Here is an 18,668-nt window from a genome sequence, read left to right as displayed (position 1 = left end):
ATATATATATATATACACATTTTGTGCTGAGTCATTATGTTTGTCCTATATTGTCATGTATTATTGTGTTTAAAAAAAATCATCTTTTTGATTTTTACAAGAGATAATATCAGCCGATTAAATGGATAGAGGATGGAGTACTTGCACACACCCATTAACACAACATCACTTCCAGTCAAACTTTCTTCCTCAATCCCGTGGAGCCAAAGACGGAAATAACAACACTGGAAGAGCGTCCCAGCCTTACATTGTAGAGCACAGTGGTCCATCCCTCCATGGTGATGCACTGGAAGACAGTGAGAACAGCAAACAGGATGTTGTCAAATTGCGTGATGCCATCATTGGGGCCTATCCACATATCGCTGCAGGTGTATTTGGCCGGACACTGGCGCACACCACATGGGAACTCATATTCAGAAGAATCCACTGTCTCGTTTTCTGCACGGGTGCAAGGTGAAGAGACAAAAAAACAAACAAAAAACAAACTCAATTTCTGCATGTGACTTGGTTTTGAGAAGTCTGCACACCCGCGTTCAAAAGCCAGGTTTTGGTGAGATAACACAATGAAACAAAAACACAAGTGCCACCATTTAAAGTGCCTGTGCTTACCCATATGAAGCTCAGATGTTCTAGTGGGCTTTTCCTGACATTTTTTTGTTTTGAGCAGAAGCCTGTTTTGGGCTAACACTGACTGCTCTGTTCACAATTCCCTCCACAGGTAGGTTTAAAGGCAATGCTGAATGCACAATAGTTCAAATATGGCAAAAATAAGAAGCAGGTTTGAATGCACAGGACATCTCTGCCGGTCTGGTTTGATCCAATCACTTGGTGGATTGTGATGCTATGTGTGCACAACGGTGATACAACCTAAAGGGTTATGTAAATATCGGTAGCTGAAGGTCACTCAGCATTAAGGCAGCCAAATAGAGCTCCGTCGTACCTCTTTGGATTTAGGTTGCGCAATGCTGTTTTCAGCTCAAAATTTGAAAACGACTTTTTCGTCTGTTCACGTTGATGCATTATTCATGGCTTTTCCAGCCACAAATTGCTCCCTTTTGTTTCATTCATTCCATTGGGGAGGGAAAGGCAGAGGATGATTTCTTTTCTTTTCTTTTTTTTCTTTTTTCAGGACAGCTGAAATTAGTGCTTGGAAGAAGAAGCATCTTAAATAACAGTAATATCCGGATGCCACTGCTCTGTTCCCTCACACATTTGCACAGCGTGATTTGTAGCATCATTGTTCGCATCTAAAAATGGGACATTACAACTCGAGTACACATCGTTACCTCTCTGTGGGAAATGACTCTTGGAATTATCTGTGACGATGCAGCTAACATGTCTATCTGATTATAGACCCCCTCATCAGTTCATAAGGCACACTTCAACAAGCATTGGATGGCCAGATTCAAGCCCCGAAACGAACTGTGAAGCAGATCTGCTAAATGTTCGACAAGTCTATCGAAGCAGCCCTTGAAAAGAACAACTTTGTCAGTTTACAAACAAACTACCGGTAAATATTTATAACTTTGGTTTCTAGTGGTCGGTGCCTACATTGTATAGTCCAGAGGTTCTCAAACTTTTGATATCTAGGGAGGCACATTTTTCCGAGTACTGTACGTCAATTGGATGGATGGATATGCATATGTACACATAAGAATTTAAAAAATTGCCTAATTTTACTGAAAACCCCCCAGATGCCTTATATTTGGCTCCGGGAAGAAAAAAAAGCTGGTAATAACATACCTTTTGTCCAACTTTATTAATCCTGGGAATTATCGGATACATCGCAGTCATATTTGCGCTTTTAATTGGCCCATACCTAAGGTCAAGAGAAATCATTGGTTGTGTTCTAAAGCCTAACCGAGTATTCCAGGCTGCGGCGTGCAGGTGTGGTGCAGTTTGCCGCTGTAAAACTCCAAGCCGATGATGGCGAACATGAGGATCGCAAAAAAGAGAAGCAGGCCGATCTGGAGCAGGGGAACCATGGCCTTCATTATGGACTTCAGGACTATCTGCAGACCTGAGACGAGAGCATAAATCATTCACAACGCGCACACATTTCAATTTGATCCTATTCTATTCTTTGTGCTTTACAAACATGATAACGCTCTGTTTTGATTGGCACAGTCAGAGAGCTAATCATTTAACCACAGAAAGAACGTGAGTATTTTATAAATGGATGGGCTGTCTTATTTTTGGACGGGAGGAATCTAGCTTTGTCTGGCATAACGGCAAAGCAATTTCAAGAAATTTTAAAGATTATTTTAGAAATGTGAGCTAGTTGCCCAAATTGTGGGCTATTTGCTAATGCAGGTGAATGTACCTGATAATGTTACAAAAATATGAAAAAAAAACCATGCATGCAAAGTTTTTCTTTTTGCAAAGAGCATACCAGGGTAAAGTAGCTATGAGTGAATCTACTCAGTATCATGAATTAAAAAAAATATTGGCGGGATGGAAAGGCTGGCTTCTCCCCCCCCCCCCCCTTAATACTCACTAGGGATGCCCGAAACCAGTTTGAGTGGACGCAGCACTCGCACCGCCCTCAGAGTCCTCAGATCCACAGAGATGTTCATATGAGCACCTGCTGCAGCCAGAATCCTGATCAACAAAGAGAGAAATGTGGAAAGAAGAACAAAAGGCATGATTGTTGGGATTGAATGCAGGAAGAGGATAGCCTCAAAAGCACACACAGTGTGTCGGAGGAGGGCTGCAGTGCTCTGATATGGACCACGAGGATGTGAGGTTCTGCAGCCATAAACAACTGGGGGGTTATTTGGGGTTGTTTTTGGCTGTTTCTCTGCGTGTGGGAGGATACGCTGTGGCAAGTGCTAGTTTAGGGCAGAACAATGAAAGCGTCTCCGCAGCGTGAAACCACATGAACCTCATGGACACAAAGTCACACGTACACACACATAGACAATGAGTCTTTTACGGCTGCACAAAGTAGACTTTTTTTAAACTTACACAATAACGCCAAACTCTGACTTTTAACACCTCACAACGGGAGTCCCATGCACATTCTAACAGCATTTGGGTTATTTCATCAACCCAAATGATGGGTTGTTTTGCGTTGGGTCAAATTTCTGGGTTATTTTGCTGAGAATTTTAAAAAAACAAACTGTTAGGTCAAATTATGTAACCATTTGTTGGTTTACATGGCTGATATGGTAACCCAATTCCTGTGTCGATTGCATTCCGAAAAACGTAGACAGTTGGCAGCCATGACAGCCAAGTGGTCAAGTTAATGGCATAATATAATAATTTTAGCATTGTGGGATTTCTTACGTTTAACAAACAGCAATTGAGTCGCTCAGCCACAAAGTAACATATCATAGTTTATAATCTACCATCAATAATTGAAGTGACACTCTAAACTGGTTGCAGACTTGATATTAAGTTAAGATGTGGAATGTCGGGAATGGAAATTAATTTGTGTTCATAGGCAAGAAAACTGGATTTAGCTTGATGCCTGCGAACACACAGCCACATCTGTCATCAACACATCACTAAGCAGAGATCAAGTGTGATCGTAGTGATGTGATTATTGTGGGGAAATGTGTACAAAAAATAAATAAACGATAGGCCAGAGTGACGCAACAGCTCTTGGTTCCAGCGGGCCACCAGTGCACGCGCAGTCACTGGAGATCTTTGAGGCCAGGCACTGATGAAGTAGACTATACATCATCTTAAAAATGTAGCTGGATCCAGATGATTTTATTGTGTGCAACCACTTGATGAAATAAAACGTGGCTAAATTCATCACATTTTTTTTCCAGTATAGCCAATTAAAAAATTTACTTCTAAAAAGATTTGCCTAATGACAGTCAACAATATAAATGCATTACGGAGTCATTTGGAATCAAAAGAATTTGAATTCAGATTTTTTTTTTTTTTTTTTAAACCTAACCCTTTTATTCAGGTTTGGTTTACAGTAATTAAAAGAAGACAAGACAGGAGGTAGAACACGTCGGCCTGAAATAAGTCAGACGGGGTGGGAAGGACTGAAATAGCTCCTCACCATCATCATCATTATCATCATCGCCACAAATATAGAAAGGGAATTATCCTCATGAGCTTCACACCTCCAACTATCCTCCCCCCTGTGGAGTTTCCCTCTCAGCCTCATTTGTTCCCAAGCTCTTTATCTCCCTCTCGTCCTCCTCTTCTTCTTCATCTTCATCTTCTACTTGGTCTCGCGTTCCACAACTCTGGTTTGTTGTCAGGTCATCCGGCACTTCCTGCACATCTCTCTTCGCTCGCGTCTTTCTTCACATCATTAGTGTGTCGTGGCTGCTTTTTAGTTGTTAAGGCGACAAAAGGAGAGAAGTTCTAAAAAAATGTCACCCTCGTTTGGTTCAGTCAGCCAGTGGACGGGTGAATCTCACTCCCAGCATCCACCAACTAATAAAATATGTTATCTTTGATGTCCTTTACTAAGCAAATGTTTTTGTGTATGACTTGTTTGTTCATGTCGGACTGTTGGATATTCAGCGGCAATTAAAACAAAATAAAACAAAAAATATGAGAAGCCTCGCCGTCGCTTGTGCGCGATCATTAAGTATGACAGCTTCGCCGTCTGGAGCTGGAAGTCTGGCAGCAGACAGTGCGACATGTAAATAAGCCAAGGGAGTAAAAACACACGCTTGAACTGGCACAAAGCAATTTGGCTCACATTTTGTGTCCTCCCTCCTTTCCTCACTCACAGGCTGTTCGTTTGTTTGTTGGGGGGGTGTGTGTGTGTGTGTGTGTGTGTGTGTGTGTGTGTGTGTGTGTGTGTGTGTGTGTGTGTGTGTGTGTGTGTGTGTGTGTGTGGCAAAATAGCAAGTAAGATCCAACACTGTTTTATCCACAATGAGATGATTACAATAAAATTAAATTGCTGCCTTGTGGTGGTCCCTTCTCACCAACCAGCTATCAGTCTGTATTTTCCCTTACAAGCCACCTCATTAAACTCGTACACACACATCTGAGAGCCAAAACAACATCTGTAACTGAAAATTTGCTTTTTCAACGACATTAAGGCTCAGATGTGCAAAGTTGTCGGTCTAGTTTCGCTCTTACAGAAAAGAAGAATGATTTCACACGCATTGCCACGTACGAGGTCTGATGACAAACACCTCAGCCGCGTGATCAGAAACACAATTGTTAACTTGGAACCATTTTACATTGCATAGATGTACAGTGTCTGTACAGTATTGAAAAACAAACAGTATGTTTATTATTTTTGAACAGTTGTTGAATAATTTTCTTCTGTCATTTGGATGGCGTTTCTGGGAGACGACATGCCCGGAAACTTACCATATTTTCCACACTAGAAGGCGCACCTAAAAGCCTTCCATTTTCTTAAAAGCTCACAGCATGCCTTAAAATCCGATGCGCCTTGTGTATGGTCATTACGGTAATTTGTCAACCCCAAAATAGCTCCTTGCTACAGACATGCTTACGACGCAGAGTTCGAATTTAAGGCGATCGGTTTCGCAGTTGAACACGGAAATAGAGCAGAGGCAAGAGAGTTCAACGTTAATGAGTCAATGTTATAACTTGCTGTTGGTTAAGTGAACTGTGTCGCTGCTTTATTAAATAAGTTTTACTGACATCTGATCGTCGCTATATAAATCAGGGTGTAGTGTAGTGTTCTGTTGGCATTTCCTTGAGCGTATCTCCTCCATCTAGTGGATGCATTGTAGATTGCGTGTTATAATGCGGTGCGTCCAATATATGAAAAAAATCACAAAATAGGCCATTCATTGAAGGTGCGCCTCATAATCCTGTGCGCCTTTTAGTGTGGAAAATATGGTACCACTTATTGCAAACTGGAATATATTTTGATGAAAATGTATATATTTTAGGCTCACGTAGGGGGTCCTCACTTACGAGTCATTCGAGTTCAAGTAATAATAATAATACATTTTATTTATAAGCGCCTTTCAAGACACCCAAGGACACTTTACAAAAACAAAAAACACAAAATACGGGTTGAGCAGCGGCAGCCAAACGCGTCAGCATTCACTCAACCCGGAAGTCAGAAAGAAACCACAAGGTAGTATAAATAATATCTATCCAAGAGACTTTTCCATGCTATGACAACGAGGCACTTTTAGTGTCAGCTTGAAGCCCCTGCACACATGCTGGCTGTCACATCGAACTTTTCCCCAGCCTCGCTCTTCCTCCTCCTCCTCCAAAAACCAGATCATTCATGACTACCAGGTTCACTGATCCATACGAAATTTGGGGGACAGACATATCATGACAGGATGCGCAAAAAAGTCTCAAAAACTAACAACTGAAATTGAACAGGAAGTCGGCCATTTTGCAAGCAGCCACCCTGGCAGCTTTTCGGTTAGCTCATTATTTCATGTTGTCGTGCCAAATTTTATGTGTTGAGTTTAATGAACACGAAAGCAATTAAGCGGAGACAAAACAAAAACAAAAACAAAAAAACGCTCACTGTATTTTCATGACCTTTAGATTTTTAATGTCATCCCTTTATTAGCGGTCTCTCGCAGACATTTGTGTGAAAAGTTACGGTCATCAAGCGGGGGTCTTCGTGAGGTCCACGAGGCTGTCCACTAATCAGTTCATCCTGGGGTGTAAGTGGATTTGTGGGTCAAACCCAAATTAATTTCCTCTCAGCCTATTCCGTTTACAAAGCACTTAAAAAAAATAAAATAATGTAATGTAGTTGATTAATTTGTTCCAGGTCAAACTATCGCCATCATAAACCTTTGCTAATGGTACAGGTTTATTATGTACTATATTGTACTTGTTAAGATCGAATAAATTCAGGCAGCTATTTTTTTTTCCATTGGTAATGATTGAATAAAATGCTACAAATGTATGAGTCACATGAGCAGTGCTGGAGTAGTAACAAAATGCATTTAGTCAAAGCATAATGGATGCATTACTATTGTTATAATTACATCCATACTATAGACATTCCATGCCTCTATCTCAGAGTGGTCACCAGTTAATTGCAGGGTACATATAAAAGTAGACAAACAATCATTGGGTGGACTTTTCTTTCTTTTGGTGTTTTCCAACACTTTGGACAGGTAGAATTGGACGTACCGAGGCATTTGTTTGTGCAGTTGTGGGATGGAAGTAGCCTTTTCCCTAAATTGCATTAAAATCAGGGCGGTCAGAGCTCAGCACGCCCTGCACTTCTGTATAATATTGATGGTTTCTATAATTGCGACGTGATAGTTGGCAGTACTAAGAGGTGGATTGGGTTAGATACGTCCCTACTGAAGGCCAAATACACAGACCACCACTGAGTAACTCAATAAAACTCAATATGAATGAAATGCATTCCCCTTTTATGTGGCACATGGTGCTCATAACAACTTCTCTGCAAAATTTAAATATCCACTGTAAAGCATGACTTTGGTGTGTCATAAAACCCTTTGTTGTGGACAATTAATGTGAGCACTTATAACTCTGATTCGTTAAGCAATCCTGAGATGGTTCTGCTGTAAATTCATTTCTAAAGTCACAAAAAACTTTACAGTGCCATTTTGCACAAAATCCCATGAGACCTCAGACCTGCAAGCATCAGAATATTAACACTGTGGGCTCTTTATTTGTGCCCAGTTCAAGCCTACAGTTAGGAACGGATGGCTCTGCCGTTGTGGGCGTGAACACAGCTAGCTAGCTACAGGAACAATGGAAGCGTTTTTTTCTCATTACTTTTAAAGCAGGAGAGGCGCCCAGTCTGACTCAACGGAGATCACGCTAGAGTCCAGCCCGGGGGTGATTTTAAAAATATAATAAAGATGACAATATTGCGTTCAATATATCGATTTCTACAAAGAGTGATTGGGTTCATTATACAATCCACCACACACATTTGCGGAGCTCAGAATCTATCTGCCTGTACTCCAATCAAATTCAACTAAATCGTGTTGCATCACCTGCACCACAACTTAGACCTGCTTCCAGCAGGTGTATTTGGTAAGTCAGTTAGTAAGTTCAGCCATGCTGGGGGCATGTAAAAGAAAACGCCTTCAGTCCAATGGCACACACAGCATGGCGTAGTGCAGTCTTACTAAACGAGGCTTGAACCAGCATGGAAAACAAGATGCTCCAGTTTTTATGCCTGTTCGTAGATCCGTTGTCTATGAATATAGAGCCTGTGTCTCACTTTTTCTTTGACTTTCAGACAAAGCTGTTAGGGCTGTTAAGACGAATGTCAAAAGAGAAGATGATTACAGACCACAAGTTATGTGAAGTTACGTTCGTGAAAACTGTGTGGGTTTGATATCCCAGCTCGTCAGCTAATACTGTCAAGGTCAGATAGGAGGAAAAAAAGGGTCGGATTGCATCAGGAAGTGCAAGGCATGAAAACTGCCATGAGAGTGACTCCCCGTCGTGACTGTTGAAGGACAAGCCCAAAGTCACAATAACATCAAAGACAGATTTAAACAATATACCAATTTATATGAGACAAAAATTTGCTTTTTGCATCTCGGAAAAGTTGCTGATTTTGAACTCATGAATAGAATGGAAGGAAAAACAAAAAGAGTTACATTGTGTTTATATTTGGGCTGAGTGTTTATTGGGTGAATAATATCTAAAAGTACAGCTACTGTAGTGGCTGGTGAGCGTATATTAACTCCTCTAAAATGACAGAAAATACTGTGGTTGTGAGATAAGATACGGAGTTTTGGCATAGGATAAACCAGCTTTGTGAATCCTCCGAAATGTTCAATTATAGCCGCTGTGACACTATTGGCCCGCGGCACAAGGACGGGGGTGGTGTGTGTCTTGACGGAATAAGAAACTCTTCGTGAAGTCCTACACTTGCAGCGCTTGAGCTCACCCTCAAATAAACTGAACCCATCTTCACAAGTTATATCATTTTTAAAGATGTTATGCGAAACAAATCAGTCCATGTGTTGGCAGGAAACAATACTGCTGAATTAAAAGGAAATACTGTGTTTGACAGCTCTGTGACTGTTACTATTTGAAGAAAAAAAAAAAAAACAACCCTGGCTTTTTGTTCAGAAAGCCTTCAGCAAAAAAAGAGGCATATTGCAATTTATATGTCTATTTGCTTGTAATTTATTAGGATGTAACACTGTAGTGTAATTACTGGGATTCATAACAACCCAAACTGAAGGGACGCTTTGGCTTTTGTTGCAATTCATTGATGGAGCTCCAGGTTTTCTTCACAGGTTAGTATTTCATCAAACATGGCACATCTTTGTCATTCATCATGAGATATGAGGCATATCTCACCGTGTGCAGTGCACTTATGTCAGCTTCTATCTGGGAGCTGAATCAGTGAGCGCGCACACACATGCACGCACACACACATGCTCACATACACACACACTGTTTCATTCTTAAAATTCTGTTAAATTATGTTCGGAGGTTAGAACAGATTGATGGCATGTCCAGTCATTTCAATGGAAAAAGATGATTTGAGATATGAATGTTTTGAGTTCCAAGCATGGCCATGAAAATAAACTCATATTTCAAGGCACCATTATAATCCTAGGTCACCATGCAATGACAGAGATACACTTGTCCTTCGTGGACTGTCACATGGTTATTATAAATGCCAACAATTACATATTGCGGTTTCAGTGTAGCAAAAACAAATGCAAATTCATCTTGATCCTTGCGTGCATGATGGCCACTTTCATCTCACTGCAGCACTTCATCCTCTCTGATCACAACCAGACTGAGACTGATGAGACAAGAATGCCCTCGATGGGCTTTGTCTCATGGCCCACTCAGCCTCTTTATGGTGGCATGAAGAGGAGGGGGGGCAAACCGGGACAGCGAGCTTGTTAGATGATCAATTTTCTCAACACCACCACCTGACTTGAGTCTGGATCGAAGCTTAAAGAACGACGTCACTCACCAGACACAAACACACACACTATTGTTTTTCACTCACGATCCCGCATTCCCGTGACAAATGCAGTTGAACGCAGTCGTGATGGCAAGGCAAGACAAACGTGCACTGACTGCGCATGGTGAGTAGGGAAGCCAGTGACAGCCTGACCTGGGGCGGGGTCCTCTGTCACCACGGCAACGGCTGTCATGGGCCATATGCATCCCTGCTGCATCCCGCCCATGTCATCAATTGATCTGATGACAGAGTTGGAATACGATTGGTGGAGACAACTCTCCCATTCTCTTGTCCCTTCCTCTTTTCTGTGTGTGTGTGTGTGTGTGTGTGTGTGTGTGTGTGTGTGTGTGTGTGTGTGTGTGTGTGTGTGTTTTACTCTGTGTTCCAGGTGTACGACTGCCAAGCCGACAGAAGGCGTTGCTGACATTGCTAGTAGTGCTCCATTTGGCACACACATTGTATTTTTAAGAGTCATACTGTGTATTCCTTTTCCGATGTAAAAATGATCGACACTTTTCAAAAACCGCTAAAAACCTTTACAGTCCCTGGAAATAATATGAAGCAAATCTTTCCAGATATCTTACAGTGTTTACTCCGTTTTGAGCATCGGGGTGACTTAAAGCAGGCGTTGGGCGTCACCTCCTGCCAACTGTTGTCATTGTAATGCGGGCTTGTCACTGAGCAAGTCTGCAAAGGTGCCAATTAGCATGTAAGGTCACGCATGGACACATTTTTAACCATTTCCTCTGGCTTAACCTCTTTTTTATCACCCCCTCTTCAACATGTATCTCTTTATTCATCTCTTTCACTCTCTCGTGATATCAACTCGTTTTTCTTCTGCAGTTTCAACTCTAAAAACACACTTTGAAGGCTTGTCTGCATTTCCTTTTATACCTCATGCCCCTCTGCCCCGCTCGCCATCTGTGAAATATACAGGACCTCATAAAGCACTGAGGCATCTTTAGAGAAGGAATAGTTGCCCCCAGTGATGATCCGGCGAGCAAAAGCTTCTGTTGACACAAATATCGTAGTGTGAGTCAGGGGTTAGCACTAAGAGAATGTGCTTTATGTGTCACTCACGCATGCAGGAATATAAAAATCTACTACATGGCTTAATCAGGCAGGGATTTTCCCTGCATGAGTCACACATAAATCCTTCAATGAAACAAGTTTTAGTTCAGATGACGTCGCCCACAATGGCAACTGGCCTTTCTTGTAAAAGACGGTTTTTAACATCTTTTAGTCTTTGCTACACATTTCTTGCTTTGATTTTTTTTTTCTTGCCATTTGTTAGTTTTAAAACTTGTGCATATTTAGCTTTAAACTGTGCGTTTTTATCCTGGATCTCTTAATTCTTATTGTAAAGAGTCATTGAGTACTATAAAAAGCGCTTTCAAATACAGTAAAATGGATTATTATTTATTATTTTTACCCTACAAAAGAATTGCTAGTTAGTACAAGTAAAATTCAACAGTTTGCATGCTTTTTTTAAATTAGCGAAAACATTATGGAAGGATATATTCATTTCATAGCTTTCATTAATAATTTCCATTTTTCAAAATAACCACCATCTCATATTTCATATTTCCACTAGTGACAACTTTTCCGTACAAATCCCATTAAATATAGGAACAAGTCTCTCTCTCTCTCTCTCTCTCTCTCTCTCTCTCTCTCTCTCTCTCAAAAAAAAAAAAAAAATGGCAGTCAATTAAATGTCGTGTACGTGCGCGCTTGTTTAAGAGACTCTGCACCTAATTACTAGCTCACTGTCAGCCCTGTCTGCTCGCCTAATATCATCAGCGTAGTCATTTGGTGTATAATGAGGCTTTGCACCTCTTCCAGTACACGTGACATGCATACGTGTACTGGAATGGAGGGAGAGGCGAGGGATAGAACATTCACATGGCTACGATTCTGTAACTCTTGTTCCCGCATTGACCATTTGGCCAAAGATCTAGCAAGCCTCTTCGTGGAAATGAATGTTAATAAAAGAAGACCTGGATGATGATATCATCTCCAAGTCCCCCAAATAGTTGATTAACTCAAACCCACGCTATGCAAAAATGTCTTGCCGTATTTCTGCCAGGTAACGGCCAGAATGTACCCCACCAATATGGCAGTGAATTAATTTTCATGTGCAAGCGGATGCAAACGCAAATATGCATGCAGTGACCGGCTCGCTCTTCGGGGCGGAAACGTTCCAGGCTTACCAGAAATAAATGAAAATATGCGATATAGAGAGACCAAATTATTTTGGTAATAGTTTTACCATTCCCACGTGCTTGAAACACATTTAAACGTGATAAAACGTACTTAATAAACACATCACTAAACACGCACAAATTACGAGCAGAAAATGGACAGTATGTACAGTTTTGTCGGAGAGGGTCTGTGTTTTCATATGAGCCTGAAAGAGGCGGGGCTTATAGGGTTAGCTTGCGAGAGGAAGGTTCTTTTAACTTTCAATGAACGGTTGAAAAGCGCATCAGCAACTCTCCTTTCCCACACGCAAGGTTATTATAGGAAGCATAGTGTACTATCAAATCCAATTATGGAAAAAAAAAAATCTATAAAATATAGATCAATGCTAGGTTACAAATACAGTATTATATTTTAAAATAAAATTACCCAAATTCAGCCCTTCTTCTCCGGTCCTTATTTTGAAGAAAATATTGACTGTATATCGATACAGACTGTTATGAAATACTTTTATTGCGAAACAATTTTCAACCACATCGCGCAGCCCAAATACATCAATTAATTGATATTTAATCTTTCACACAGAAAATCAAGGCCAATATGCATCCTGAGTATAACAAATACAAAATGCACATCAAAATTAAAACAAAGCTTTTGGATGGAAGGATTTAGGCAAATCATGTGCGCAAGAGGATTCTTAATAAGTGCTGCTGATCTACATGCATAGCAAGTCTGATTACAACACACGTCAAACCTTGGGAGAGCCTCTGTGGTTTTACTCCTTTCCCCCGTTTGTGCCCGTGCACATTAGAATAATCCATTAACAACTGCTTGTCTCACTGTTTTAATTAAGCTTCTAATTCTGGACCGACAGTAACTTCTCCTCATGCCATGTCAATTGATCAACAGGCTACAGAGAGCCTCGCCACCCTCCTCATTGTCATCTCCCCTCCGACCTCGCATCCTTCCTCTCTCCTGCAGCGACAAGAGCATCCTTGAGCCCAAGCCTCAATTGGACTCATCAATAATGGAAGACGCCGGAATCATATAGAATTCTCTAAGAACGCCGCCAGATTCTCATCACACTTTATTCAAACTGTTGAATATTTCATTCGTGTGTGCAAATATGCGTGTGTGTGTGTGTATGCACGAGGCCAATATGCTTCTTCATTAGGCACCTTCTTTGATACCTGAAAGCTCACCTTCTCATTGCTACTATGTGCTACCATGCTCTTATGTGTGGATGGTTTGCAGAGTATAACCACTTCACAGCTCCGTGCAGCTCTGGAAACACACCAAGCTTGAATTACCAGACACTTCGTGGTGTGCATCTCTCCTTTATGAGGTGTGCATATCTCGATACACCAGGTGTGTTACAATTCAAGTACAGTACCTTCTAGAGTGGAACAATTCCATTTGGTTTGATTCAGTGGGATTACGATTCAATTTGATAAGGTAATATATGTGTGTGTGCGTGTGTATGTGTGTATGTGTGTATATATATATATATAAGGGGTGTGCATACGTATATGATTGAGGGGCGTTGCATTTAAAATTTGATTCAGTTCAACTCTATGAAGTCATCTTTTAAATCAAAAATGATTTTTCCAAATTCAAATCTTTTTTTTTTTTTTACACCCCTACCTGATACTATGAATCCTCCCCATTAATTTAGGGATGCACTTTTGACGAAATGTCATTGACTGACTGATGGGAAAATACCATCCAATACCATACACAATGTTGTTCGGTATTTCATAAAGAACGAGGCACTGCAATAGGTTGGAAAATAGCAAAACATTAACCAACTTTATTTAGTCATTCATTTTCGATGGCGCTGGTCCTAAAAAGGGTCACGAGTGAGCCAGAGCCTATTCCAGCTGTATTTGGAATCGAGACAGAGTACCCGTGCTACTCCAACCAATCACAGGGCACAACAATCAACCACTGACACTGATATTCAGTCCTATCGAGCATTTAAAGTCTTCAGGGAACCTCATATTCATGTTTTTGCAATGTGGAACAAAGGAAGAGAAGAACAGGAATGCCAGAGCCCGCGTCGCATTGACTCACCCACTGAGCACCACAATGAAATCCATGACGTTCCACCCATTCCGAAGGTAGGAGCCTTTATGGAATACGAAGCCCAGGGCGATGATCTTGATTCCCGCCTCCAAACAGAACATCCCAATGAAGTAAGGCTCGGTCTTCTCCTATTGATGCAAAGCAAGGGAAAGAGTTTTAATCAACACCACAATCTTTAAGTGTAGTTGAATGTTTACGTTATGCCTCACCAGTCTCTTTGACATTGGTGTTTTGTCCTCTCCGGGTAAGTGTTGCTCTAGAGCCAGGACGATACAGTTGGCGATGATGGTGGCGAGGATCATGTACTCAAACGGAGTGACGGGAGGAAGTTGAGGAAGTGTATTCATTTAAGGCAGGCAACAAAACATAGTCAATAAACAAATGAGATCCAATACAAGAGCGGTATCTAAAACGATGCCTAAAATGAACTAGAATGGTTTACCGTCCGACCCAGTTGATTGAACAAGTCATCAAGTGTCGGGTGATACAGTCCCACTCCAGTCCAGCAGGAGCAGTAACGTGCGCTACAATATTTTTTCATGACAGTTTTATCTTGGAATGTAGTTGCCCCACTTTAGTATCAATCCCAGGGCTTCAGAACTTTGAGGCAGGTGTTCTTACGACTAGGTCTCCTAAACATATCGCAAAATCAATACCTCTGACTGTGTCAATCAAAATTGAATACAAGGGTTTTTGTCAAGGCAAAATGTACAGTATAAGCTCTTATTATTTTGTGAATGCGTACCTAATATTTTGTGTAGTGAGTGTCTGAGACCCGGTTAATTCCCGTAAGTGCATTCAGGTGTATGTAACTGGTAACCACACGTTTCATACCACACTCAGCTCATATGTCACGCCCCAATTATTCCTTGCTCCCTTCAGATACCGGCTGCTAATGTAGTAAGTCACATTGGCACCGCTATTACAAAGTCATTATTGTAAGCTAGCGACAGCAATGCTGTTACTGTCCTTCGGTAGAATATGTAAAAGAGGACAATGAACCAGCCTTGTTATGAACCCACGCATGTTGAGACCTTATTTGAGCTGCAAAACCCACTGAAGTTGTGTCCCTCAAACTTCACACTCTGTAGAAGAGGCAGAAGCAAGGAATGAAGAAAGGCGGCATCAACGAGATAATAGGGAAGGAAAGACAGACGAGAAGGTGATCGGGACAGAGGAGATTGGCTGATGCCTGCGAAACGAGCGAGTGAGGAGGAGGAGGTGGAGGAGGAGGAGGAGAAGAAGTGGGAGGCAATGAGACCAAATTAGGCTGACACCGGACAGATCAATATCGCTCGGCTGGTGATACCCAGCGGGTTTACTCGGGGGCATTTGAGCAATGAGAGGCTGAACACAAAAAGAGCCAATACAAATGTTAACACCCGGCAGCTCTCACTTGAACCCGGGGCCGCTCGGTACATTACGTTATAGCTCAGGGGGGGCTGCAACACATTTGCGAGGCCATCAGCGAGCAGCAGACAAGAAAAAAAGTCTTCATGACATAATAGCCGCATCAGCATGAGGTGCTGTCTTTTTTTTCTTCTTCTATTTTTCATCTCACGCCGATAAGATAAATGCTACCTCCGTGTCCTTAAACAGCAGTCAACAGGAGGGAGCGACGGAGAGAGATGTAATGGAGGGAGGAAGTAAGGGAGGGGGGGGAACAAGATGGAAGGAGGTATCCACGGCAACAGGTTTATCTTGGAGCCAAAAATCAATGCCCCGAGGTGCTTACTGGGGCAGTGTAGTGTCTTTTCTCTTTATTTTTCTTTGATTAGTTTTAGTCTATGTAACTGCTTGAGCAGGAAACTGGAATTAAAAAAAAAAAATCATAAATATGAAGAGGGTCGATTATAATGTCAGAGAAAAGGCATGGGACTTTCCCAGAATATTCTATGGAAACGTGTTGATTCAGAGTCTCTCCCAGGACAGTTTTCCTGTTAGTTTTTTTTTTTCAATCTGTTCCTGATCCTTCAACACCAAGTGAGTTTCTTAGTTTAACAACTGAACAAAGATGTTGGCTTTCTGCTCATCCACCCGCCCAGCTGGGGGACCCTTCAGCCCACCTTGGCGGTTTCCAGTGACATCACCATCGAAGCTTTCTTCTGTGATTACATGTAGAGTTTTAATCACTTAATCAACAAAATGGGATGAAAAAAAAGGCAAGAGGCTCGAGGCCAAAGGTGTCCCCGATCATGTTTTTTTAAAAGGGAAAATTGACTTCTTTAATTACATTTTACAAATGGAGTTCTACCATGACATTCATTTGACAAGCTAATTTTTTTTTTCCTGTGAAGCTGCTAACACCGTTTTGTTGCTCATCAAATACATTTCCCCTCATTAAAATCGTCATGATAACGAAATCTGTTATCAATAGTGGTCCAGCAAGAGATGAGCCAAAATGAGAACTGGCTCACTTTAATCAGAAGGTACACACACATTTCAGCCAGACAAAAAAAAAAAAATGGGGTGTAACGTGTACTACAGTATGAGGCATTTTGACGATAGCGTGTCATCGATTTGTTTGTGAGAAACTGTTTTAAATTGTGAAAACAAAATGCACGTTTCCTTTGTAAACCTAAATGTGTTACATTGTGCCGAGATTAGAAAAACATTTCCAGTACGTTGAAGTTTAACAAACTCAACAATGAAACACTCCATTCTTCCCTGAGTGCTGCGGTCTCACGTCTTGTGCAGATTCATCAGTCACGCGCCTCGTGAGCGATCCTGTGAGTCACACCGATGCTCGCGCCGTGCCACAATTCCTCAAAACACGTATGTAAAAATAGACACAAGGACGGGCCACAGAGACGGGCCGCGATGACGGGTGCAACCGTCAATATGCCGAAGCTCCAGCTGGCATCCACACACTGAGATTCTTAAGGTGAAAGTAGAGAGGGAATTGATGGCTTCTGAGCCTCACGGAGTGGAAACAATGGAAATGGAAAGAGGCGGACAACAACTTTCAGCTAATGATAGTGAGGCTGAGCTATTGAAAAAGAGCGTGACATTAAGAATGATTGCAACTTAAACGATGTAGCGTTAACTATATTTGACACAGTCATCCCCTCCGACGCATCACCTTCACACATCAGCGGGTTGCTTCTGAGAATCAATTTGGAAGATAAATGCAGTCACCCATCAGTCAGACAGCTCTGTAAGTCAAAGTCAACCCTTGCGTAAATTCTCGCCAAGAAAAAAAAAAGGGGAAACGTCCTTAGAGTAACAGGAACATCTCCCTTTAATTTGCTCGGATATAGATGAACAAATTAAAATTTTTGACATAGGAAAAATGGAAATAGAACTAACTAGAATTTACTGGATTTAGGAAACACACTTTGGGTATAATTGTCTCCCCAATAATATGAGATGGGACCGACTCATGAAGGAGAACGAAGCACAGTACTTCCATGGTCCACCACTAGATGGCGGCACATTTTTGGGGGACACTAAATTTGACAGAAGAAGAATGAAAACAGGAAGTAATTCAAATCAGCCTAGTTTTTGCTGTCACATTCTCTTTCATCCAGCTTTCTCACTCAGGGAAGGCGACAGCTGTAAGGTTATTTGTGAAATGGGAAACTAAGTTTCTTGGTTTGGAAAACAATGACATTTGTTAACTTTAAGGGGAACGGATCACTGTCGTTAAATTGCCTTGTGATACTTCAATGCTTACACTTAATTTTGAAGAGAGAAAAGAGATTTGTTTGTCTTTGTTGTGAGTGTAGTCCAAAAGCTGAAGATGAAATTGAATGATTATAACATTAGCTAAACCTTAAAACCTTTTCTGCAATGACTTTATATAAAAATATAGACAAAGCACAATATGTCTGCCGTGTTTATGGGATGTGATATGGCAGGATTCAACTTTTTTTGTGGGGGCGAGGGGGGTATGAGACATTTCATCAAATTCTGTAGTATTTCACACTATTCTGTATATTCACATGAGAATACATTGGGTTAACTCTGCTCTTCAATAAACAAAAATAGACTAATTTGTCACACTGAACATCATAAAACAGCAAACCTATATGCTTACATTTGTGGAAAATAATGCAATGAATAATGACATGTATCAATGATTTTAAGGTGAAGCCTCTCAATGGGGTACTTCCTACTTGAGGGAGACCCAGGGGGGATCAAAAAGGAGGAGCAGCTGTCAGTCTTCACTCGGTCTTCAATGCAAAAATTCATCCCGGGTGTTTGGTTAGAGCTACTTCCTCTCAGCATTACCACCAACATCAGACAGATAAGCCTTCAGTCCTTGCCCACAGACAGATCTGTTCTCATATGCCTAATTATGTCGAATAAAACAAGTCATATAATTATGTTCACTCCTATTTCAGAAAAAAAAGATCTGAAGATGTCACTCATTCATTTCAAGGAACACTATTTAAATTTGGACCAAAGCTAACATGTGTCGATCCCATAGGGGTCCATATATTATCACCAAGCCAATATTGGCAATCATCATTGCTCTCGAGGGCGATCTGAGTCTCACGTGTAGCAAAGATGGAGCTTG

The 18,668-nt window shown here is 41.3% G+C and overlaps 1 protein-coding gene across 1 annotated transcript in view; it reads right to left on the bottom strand.

Moving 5' to 3' along the window:
* Positions 1-18,668, bottom strand: part of cacna1ea (calcium channel, voltage-dependent, R type, alpha 1E subunit a) — a 96,489-nt gene that overhangs the window by 49,098 nt on the left and 28,723 nt on the right. Inside the window, exons 4-8 of the mRNA XM_019896459.1 lie at positions 14,356-14,461; positions 14,135-14,274; positions 2,498-2,601; positions 1,862-2,020; positions 248-438 (exon numbers count right to left, since the gene is read on the bottom strand). Of these exons, the coding sequence (XP_019752018.1) occupies positions 248-438; positions 1,862-2,020; positions 2,498-2,601; positions 14,135-14,274; positions 14,356-14,461 (700 nt within the window). The remainder of the gene's footprint in view (positions 1-247; positions 439-1,861; positions 2,021-2,497; positions 2,602-14,134; positions 14,275-14,355; positions 14,462-18,668) is intronic.

The sequence above is a fragment of the Hippocampus comes genome, unplaced genomic scaffold (assembly GCF_001891065.2).
Source record: "Hippocampus comes isolate QL1 unplaced genomic scaffold, H_comes_QL1_v1.1 scaffold22, whole genome shotgun sequence".
Lineage (NCBI taxonomy): Eukaryota > Metazoa > Chordata > Actinopteri > Syngnathiformes > Syngnathidae > Hippocampus > Hippocampus comes.
The sequence above is the reverse complement of the archived record's forward strand: the minus strand, read 5'-3'. Positions and strand labels throughout refer to the sequence as shown.